At 43.5% G+C, this 9,138-nt stretch overlaps 1 protein-coding gene across 1 annotated transcript in view; it reads left to right on the top strand.

Moving 5' to 3' along the window:
- The first annotated feature begins 4,062 nt into the window (after nucleotides 1–4,062).
- The window catches only part of LOC120864460 (hepatitis A virus cellular receptor 2-like), a 48,169-nt gene continuing 43,093 nt past the window's right edge, over nucleotides 4,063–9,138 (top strand). Inside the window, exon 1 of the mRNA XM_040241543.1 lies at nucleotides 4,063–4,243. Within this exon, the coding sequence (XP_040097477.1) occupies nucleotides 4,063–4,243 (181 nt within the window). The remainder of the gene's footprint in view (nucleotides 4,244–9,138) is intronic.

The following is a 9,138-nucleotide window of genomic DNA, read 5'->3' on the forward strand; positions in this document are numbered from 1 at the left end:
TGAAAAGAAGAGAAGCAAAAAGCAAAGGAGAAAAGGAAAGATATAAGCATCTGAATGCAGAGTTCCAAAGAATAGCAAGAAGATATAAGAAAGCCTTCTTCAGTGATCAATGCAAAGAAGTAGAGAAAAACAACAGAATGGGAAAGACTAGAGATCTCTTCCCGAGAAGGCAATGGCAACCCTCTCCAGTACTCTTGCCTGGAAAATCCAATGGATGGAGGAGCCTGGTGGGCTGCAGTCCATGTGGTCGCTAAGAGTTGGGCACAACTGAGCGACTTCACTTTCCCTTTTCACTTTCATGCATTGGATAAGAAAATGGCAACCCACTCCAGTGTTCTTGCCAGGAGAATCCCAGGGATGGGGGAGCCAGGTGGGCTGCCATCTATGGGGTCACACAGAGTCGGACAAGACTGAAGCGACTTAGCAGCAGTAGCAGCAGCAGAGATCTCTTCAAGAAAATCAGAGATACCAAGGGAACATTTCATGCAAAAATGGGCTCCATAAAGGACAGAAATAGTATGGACCTAACAGATGCAGAAGATATTAAGAAAAGGTGGCAAGAATACACAGAAGAACTGTACAAAAAAGAGCTTCACAACCAAGATAATCACGATGGTGTGATCACTCACCTAGATCCAGACATCCTGGAATGTGAAGTCAAGAGGGCCTTAGAAAGCATCACTATGAAAAAGCTAGTGGAGGTGATGGAATTCCAGTTGAGCTATTTCAAATACTGAAAGATGCTGTGAAAGTGCTGCACTCAATATGCCAGCAAATTTGGAAACCTCAGCAGTGGCCACAGGACTGGAAAAGGTCAGTTTTCATTCCAATCCCAAAGAAAGGCAATGCCAAAGAATGCTCAAACTACCTCACAATTGTACTCATCTCACACGCTAGTAAAGTAATGCTCAGAATTCTCCAAGCCAGGCTTCAGCAATACATGAACCATGAACTTCCAGATGTTCAAGCTGGTTTTAGAAATCCAAGCCAGGCTTCAGCAATACATGAACCGTGAACTTCCAGATGTTCAAGCTGGTTTTAGAAAAGGCAGAGGAACCAGAGATCAAATTGCCAACATCTGCTGGATCATCAAAAAAGCAAGAGAGTTCCAAAAAAACATCTATTTCTGCTTTATTAACTATGCCAAAGCCTTTGACTGTGTGGATCACAATAAACTGGAAAATTCTTCAAGAGACGGGTATACCAGACCACCTGACCTGCCTCTTGAGAAACCGCGATGCAGGTCAGGAAACAACAGTTAAAATTGGACATGGAACAACAGACTGGTTCCAAATAGGAAAAGGAGTACGTCAAGGCTGTATATTGTCAACCTGATTATTTAACTTATATGCAGAGTACCTCATGAGAAACGGTGGGCTGGAAGAAGCACAAGCTGGAATCAAGATTGCTGGGAGAAATCTCAATAACCTCAGATACTCAGATGACACCACCCTTATGGCAGAAAGTGAAGAGGAACTAAAAAGACTCTTGATGAAAGTGAAAGAGGAGAGTGAAAAAGTTGGCTTGAAGCTCAACATTCAGAACGCTAAGATCATGGCATCTGGTCCCGTCACTTCATGGGAAATAGATGGGGAAACAGTGGAAGCAGTGTCAGACTTTATTTTTTTGGACTCCAAAATCACTACAGATGACTGCAGCCATGAAATTAAAAGACGCTAACTTGTTGGAAGGAAAGTTATGACCAACCTAGATAGCATATTGAAAAGCAGAGACATTACTTTGCCAACAAAGGTCCGTCTAGTCAAGGCTGTGGTTTTTTGAGTGGTCATATATGGACGTGACAGTTGGACTGTAAAGAAGGCTGAGTGCCTAAGAATTGATGCTTTTGAACTGTGGTGTTGGAGAAGACTCTTGAGAGTCCCTTGGACTGCAAGGAGATCCAACCAGTCCATCCTAATGGAGATCAGTCGTAGGTGTTCATTGGAAGGACTAGTGCTGAAGCTGAAACTGCAATACTTTGGTTACCTCATGTGAAGAGTTGACTCATTGGAAAAGACCTTGATGCTGGGAGGGATTGGGGGCAGGAGGAGAAGGGGATGACAGAGAATGAGATGGCTGGATGGCATTACTGACTCGATGGACATGAGTTTGAGTGAACTCTAGGAGTTGGTGATGGACAGGGCAGCCTGGCATGCTGTGATTCATGGGGTCACAAAGAGTTGGACACAACTGAGCAACTGAACTGACTGAGTGAGTATCTGTTAACTGTATACTCATAGTTTATCTCCCACCTTCCCCTTTGGTAACCAGCAGCTTGTTTCCTATGATGACTTCATTCATACTGAAAGTGGTGGCTTGTTTTCCTGAACTTTCAAAGGTGGAGATTGTGGGTTTGCTTTATCTACTTAAAATGTTCCATTGCTTAGTATGGGATGCTTGATGAATATTTGGTGAAATAAATGCGAATTCCCTGGCAGTCCACTGCTTAGGACTCTGAGCTTTGATTGCAGAGGCTGTGGGTTTATATCCCTGGTTGGTGAACTAAGATCTCACAAGCTGAATGTTGCAAACAACAACAACAACAAAAACATTGGTGAAATACTGTTTGTTGAGGAAGAGGAACAGTGGAATAGGGGTAGGTGAACCTGGCTTTCACTTTTGCATTGGTCCCGAGTGACTTCTGTGGGTCCTCTCGTCTATTTCTTTCTGGTCCTCAGTTTATTCACATACGTATCAAGAGGATTGGCCCCAGGTAGTTAAAGTCCCTTCTTGTATAAACAGTCTCAAAGTTCATATGACTTTTCAGGCCTAAAGTCTGACCCTAAATCAAGACCTATACTGATACACCCGTGGTGGATTCATGTCAATGTATGGCAAAACCAATACAGAATTGTAAAGTAAAATAAAAAATAAATAAATTTTTAAAAAAATTAAAAAAAAAGACCTATACTGAATCTTTTAAAAACAGCATACCTCAGAAAGAATAAAATTCCTAGAATATTTATGTGGAAATTTATGTAGAAATACAAAAGACCCAAAAGGCCAAAACAATACTGAGAAAGAGAACAGAGGTGGAGAAATCCCACTCCCCAACTTCAGACTATATTACAAAAGCTACAGTAATCAAAACATTATGGTACTGGCTCAGTAGACACACAGATCAATGGAAGAGGATGGAGAATTCAGAATCATATACTTTTGGTCAATTAATCCATGACAAAAGAGGCAAGAATAGACAATGGAGAAAAGACAGTCTTCAAAAAATGGTGCTGGGAAAACTGGACAGCTACAGGTAGAAGAATGATAGCTCAGCTGGTAAAGAATCCGCCTGTAATGTGGGAGATCTGGGTTCGATCCCTGGGTTGGGAAGATCCCCTAGAGAAGGGAGAGGCTACCCACTCCAGTATTCTGGCCTGGAGAATTCCATGGACTATACAGTCTATGGGATCGCAAAGAGTTGGACACGACTGAGCGACTTTCACTCACTCACTCACTCAATATCACATACAAAAATGGGTTAAAGACATACATAGACCAGAAACCATAGAACTGCCAGAGGAAAACATGGGCAGAGCACTCTTTGATATAAAAAGTAGCAGTGTTCCTGGTCAAGAACCATGACCACCTGGAACAGCTGAGTGACGACTGAGGCAGCAAGACAGTCTTCGAGAACTTCCTGATGTGGCTTCTGGCCATCCAGGGCATGCTACAGAAGTTCATGGATGCCCTGTTCCAAACCATCTTCAGCATCACTGGGGCTCAGCCCTGCTGCTGGCCATCGAGTACATGTTTGATTTCCTGGACGAGCAGGCTGCTCGGCACCAGATACATGATGCAGATATGCATCACACCTGGAAGAAAAACTGCCTGCTCCTGTGCCCCTGGTTGAACATGATCAAGAACTGACAGGTCCTATTCAACATCTACGAGAGCAGCAGCACTGACGCCTGCCTGTCAGTGGTGGCCTAGGCCTTCACGGACTCCTGGTCCACAACTGAGCACAAGCTGGGCAAGGACTTTTCCTCCCAGAAGCTGCTCTACACCAAGGACATCCTTAGCTACTAGAGCTAGGTGGAGATTTACTATGCCTACATCACCAAGATGGCCTGCCATCAGCTACCAGGACACAGTGCATATCTCACCTTGGACCTGAGTCAATTCAATAGCGTGAGTGTCCTGCATGAGATCAACTCTTACATCACCAAGTACAAGGGCGAGACCCTGACACAGCCCTGGAGAAGGATAAGCAGACCTGGTGGCAGCTGCTGTGGAGCAAGCTGGAGTAAGTAGTAGACACTGTACCCCTGAGTAGCTGAGTCATTGGCCTATGACCATCTGACCAGGGGGACTTGAGTGAATTTGGGGCTAGCGCTTATCTAGCAGCCAGAGCTGGGAGATCTGTAGAAGAGTCCTGGTCCCAACTGTGCCAGGTGCCCTGTGCTGGGGGCCATGTGTCCAGTCCTGGTCCCCTTGGCACTAATCCTGTTGGAGCCTGCCAGGGTCCCAGTTCTTAATTGGTGTGGATGAGATGATGCCTGAAGCACCCTCCATGCCCAGAATTGCTTGCCATGGGGTTGGGGAAACCAGGTGTGACCAGGGGCCTTCTTGGGACAATAAGGTGTCTTCCCTGGTGGCTTAGATGGTAAAGCGTCTGTCTACAATGCAGGAGAACTGGGTTTGATCCTTGGGTTGGGAAGATCCCCTGGAGGAGGAAATGGCAATCCACTCCAGTACTATTGTCTGGAAAATCGCATGGACAGAGGAGCCTCATAGGCTACATTCCATGGGGTCACAAAGATCGGACACGACTGAGTGACTTCACCTCACTTAAGGCTCTGGAGGTGAGGCTGGACCTTCTGGGAGGGAGAGACCAGGTTGCCAATGCCAGGGCTAGGCCCACGGACTTGGAGGGTTCAGCTGTGCATGGCTTCCTGGGCAGAGTCTGAGGACGGGGGCCACGCTGGTGGCCCAGGTGGGGAGAGTGAATGCCCAGGGCTCATGATGAGCTAAAGTCTGTCTGGGCCATCACCCCCCACCTGCTATGTTTCAGCACGCCTATGCTCACTTCTACACACCCACAACCATCCTCTTGATTCAACACATGCTGTCCACGGCTGAAGTTGGAGTGACACATCGACCTCACACAGAGAGAGGCCCGGGGTGCATCCTATGGACGGGTTGCAGGATGGCTCCACCCAGGGCCCAAGTGACTTCCTGTTCTGTCCTCAGGGCTGTGCCTCTGGGAGCTATTGGGGCCTGGGCCTCCTGGTCATGAGTGTAAGTTTATCTCATTTATTCCCCCTCACCATCCCCCACCAGCCCTGCCTCAGGCTGACCTCTCAGCTGTAAAGGTCCCAGGAGTAGTCATGACCACCCTGCTCCCCATTCCCTGACCCACCACCAACCTTTCAGAGGCTTCAGTTTGGCTCCCCAACAGCATGCTGGCCCCTTGCATCAAGGGAACATCTGGGGGCCATTGCTCATTTTTTAGGGAAACAATGGACTCCTGCTTAGTTTGCTCAGGCAGCTGGGAGTGTCGAGATCTCAAGTCACACCCAATGGTCTGGTTGGCAACAGGATGCAGTGACCAGAGGGTCGGGAGGTTGGGTCTTCCCATGTTGCAGTCAGCAAGGAAGAGAATACATGTCGAATTAGAAAACCTGTATATTAAAAAAAAAAAAAAAAAAGTAGCTATGTTTTCTTGCATCTGCTCCTTTTAAAGCAAGAGAAACAAAAACAAAAATAAATGGGAACTAATTAAAATTAAAAGCTTTTGCACAACAAAGGAAACCATCACAAAACCAAAAGGCATCATAATGAGAGGTAGAAATTATTTGCAAATGATATGACTAATAAAGGGCTAATATCCAAAATATATAAAAAGTTCATACAACTCAACATCAAAAGAACAACCATGTTACAAGATGGACAGAAGACCTGAGTAGACATTTTTCCAAAGGGGTCATGCAGATGGCCAACAGGCACATTTGACATTGCTTCTCTTCAGGGAAATGCAAATCAAATGTCAAAATCACAATGAGGTATCACCTGACACCTGTCAGAATGGCTTTCATAAAAAAGAACATAAAACCAAATGTTGGCAAGGATATGGAGAAAAGAGAACCCTTGTACACTGTTGGTGGGAATGTAAATTAGTGCAGCCTTAGTGGAAAACAGTATGGAGGTTCATAAGAAAACTAAAAATGGGACTATGGTATGACCTAGCAATTCCACTCCTGGTTATATATCCCCCCCCATGAAAAAGGAATAATTCAAAAAGATATATGCACCCCAATATTCATAGCGCCCATATTTACAGTTGCCAAGATAGGAAATCAACCTAATTGCCCATAAACATGAATGGATAAAGAAGTTACAATGTGTGTATATACACGCACAGTTTTGCCATTTGCAACAGCTTGGGTGGATTTGGAGGGTATAATCCCAAAGAAAGGCAATGCCAAAGAATGCTCAAACTACCACACAATTGCACTCATCTCACATATTAGTAAAGTAATGCTCAAAATTCTCCAAGTCAGGATTCAGCAATATGTGAACCGTGAACTTCCAGATGTTCAAGCTGGTTTTAGAAAAGGCAGAGGAACCAGAGATCAAATTGCCAACGTCTGCTGGATCATTGAAAAAGCAAGAGAGTTCCAGAAAAACATCTATTTCTGCCTTATTGACTGTGCCAAAGCCTTTGACTGTGTGGGTCACAATAAACTGTGGAAAATTCTGAAAGAGATGGGAATACCAGACCACCTGACCAGCTTCTTGCAAAACCTATATGCAGGTCAGGAAGCAACAGTTAGAACTGGACATGGAACAACAGACTGGTTCCAAATAGGAAAAGGAGTACATCAAGGCTGTATATTGTCACCCTGCTTATTTAACTTTTATGCAGAGTACATCATGAGAAATGCTGGACTGGAAGAAGCACAAGCTGGAATCGAGATTGCTGGGAGAAATATCAATAACCTCAGATACTTAGATGACACCACCTTTATGGCAGAAAGTGAAAAGGAACTAAAAAGCTCTTTATGAAAGTGAAAGAGGAGAGTGAAAAAGTTGGCTTAAAGCTCAACATTCAGAAAATGAAGATCATGGCATCTGGTTCCATCACTTCATGGGAAATAGATTGGGAAAAGTGGAAACATTTTCAGACTTTATTTTTTTGGGCTCCAAAATCACTGCAGATGGTGATTGCAGCTATGAAATTAAAAGACGCTGACTCCTTGGAAGAAAAGTTATGAGCAACCTAGATAGCATATTGAGAAGCAGAGACATTACTTTGCCAACAAAGATCTGTCTAGTCAAGGCTATGGTTTTTCCAGTGGTCATGTATGGATGTGAGAGTTGGACTGTGAAGAAAGCTGAGCGCCAAAGAATTGATGCTTTTGAATTGTGGTGTTGGAGAAGACTCTTGAGAGTCCCTTGGACTGCAAGGAGATCCAACCAGTCCATTCTAAAGGAGATCAGCCTTGGGTGTTCTTTGGGAGGAATGATGCTAAAGCTGAAATTCCAGTACTTTGGCCACCTCATGTGAAGAGTTGACTCATTGGAAAAAAATCTGAAGCTGGGAGGGATTGGGGCAGGAGGTAAGGGGACAACAGAGGATGAGATGGCTGGATGGCATCACCAACTCAATGGACATGAGTTAGGGTGAACTCCGGGAGTTGGTGGTAGACAGGAAGGCCTGGTGTGCTGCAATTCAACGCAAAGAGTCGGACACGACTGAGTGACTGAAGTGAACTGAACTTATTCCTAGAATGTCAGCGTTCACTCTTGCCATCTCCTGTTTGACATCTTCGGATTTGCTTTGATTCATGGACCTAACATTCCAGGTTCCTATGCAATATCGCTCTTTACAGCATTGAACCTTGCTTCTATCACCAGTCACATCCACAACTAGGCTTATATCCTATGTTAAACTGCATGTGAAAGGCTTCCCAGGTGGCTCAGAGGTTAAAGTGTCTGCCTGCAATGCGGGTGACCTGGGTTCAATTCCTGGGTCAGGAAGATCCCCTGGAGAAGGAAATGACAACCCACTGCAGTATTCTTGCCTGGAGAATCCCAAAGATGGAGAAGACTGCTGGGCTACCATCAGGGGTGTTCACAAAAAGTCGGATATGACTGAGGGACTTCATTTTCACTTCAAACTACATGGGAAGCATTTCAAATGGATGGTTATAAACATCCTTAGGCTCTATTGTATGGGGGTGGGCCAGAAATGTTTTAGATACTCTGGAAATTATTGGAATTCCTAAGAATCTGGTATGTCATAATAAAATGTTATTAGTCTTAATTCTGATTATTTTAAAATGTTCTGTCACAGCAGTAAAGAAGTTTCTTTTTTAATTGCATCACAATCGGATCTTTAACCATGTATTTAAAAATCTTTGTTGTTCATTGACAGTTATTGTTTGATCCTGATGCCTTTGCAAAAATGCTTCATTTTCAAGAAAATTCACAGAAAGGATTTTTGACAAGTGCAGGCTTTTAAAAGCTTTATAAAACTGTTAACAAAAGATCAAGAATTAGTTATGTAGGACTGAGTGAACTGATTAACATGGTTATAGATTTTATGGGTTTTTTTGGTCTGAAATATTACTCTTTTTAATCTGTTTTCCAGATATAAGGAAACCTTTCCCCTTAAACTAATTATGACTTACAGCAATTTGGTTGTGATACCTTTGTAAGCAAAATTGAAACATGTCTCTTTTCTTTCTACCTGATCTCTCTAAAATTGTAAACCCTTAGGTTGCTAGCAGACTTATGAAGTAAATAAGAAAGTCCACCTTCTGACAGATGCAGCAATCTGAAGACACTTTGGAACTCTGAGAAGAGAGAAATTCAGATCTTTAGGTATCACAGGTGGGATCTGATGGCATGCCCTTGGGATGACTTTTCTCGCCTTGAGAAAGAAGCCTTTTAAAAATTCAATCTGAGATTCTTTATAAAAAGTTCCACCTAAACCAATTTTTAAAAGGATCGTATGATCAATTACACTTATGTAAGTAATCAGGCCAAGTTTACTGAAAGCAGACTTAGTTTAGCCAACAAATTACTCTTAATTTAATTATATTTGATAGAAGTCAGAATAATTTTAGAGAGAAATCACACATATAGTTATTAAATTCTAGTATTGTTAATTTAGGTCTGTATTTACTGCCCAAG

This window comes from Oryx dammah, unplaced genomic scaffold (assembly GCF_014754425.2).
Source record: "Oryx dammah isolate SB20612 unplaced genomic scaffold, SCBI_Odam_1.1 HiC_scaffold_5, whole genome shotgun sequence".
Lineage (NCBI taxonomy): Eukaryota > Metazoa > Chordata > Mammalia > Artiodactyla > Bovidae > Oryx > Oryx dammah.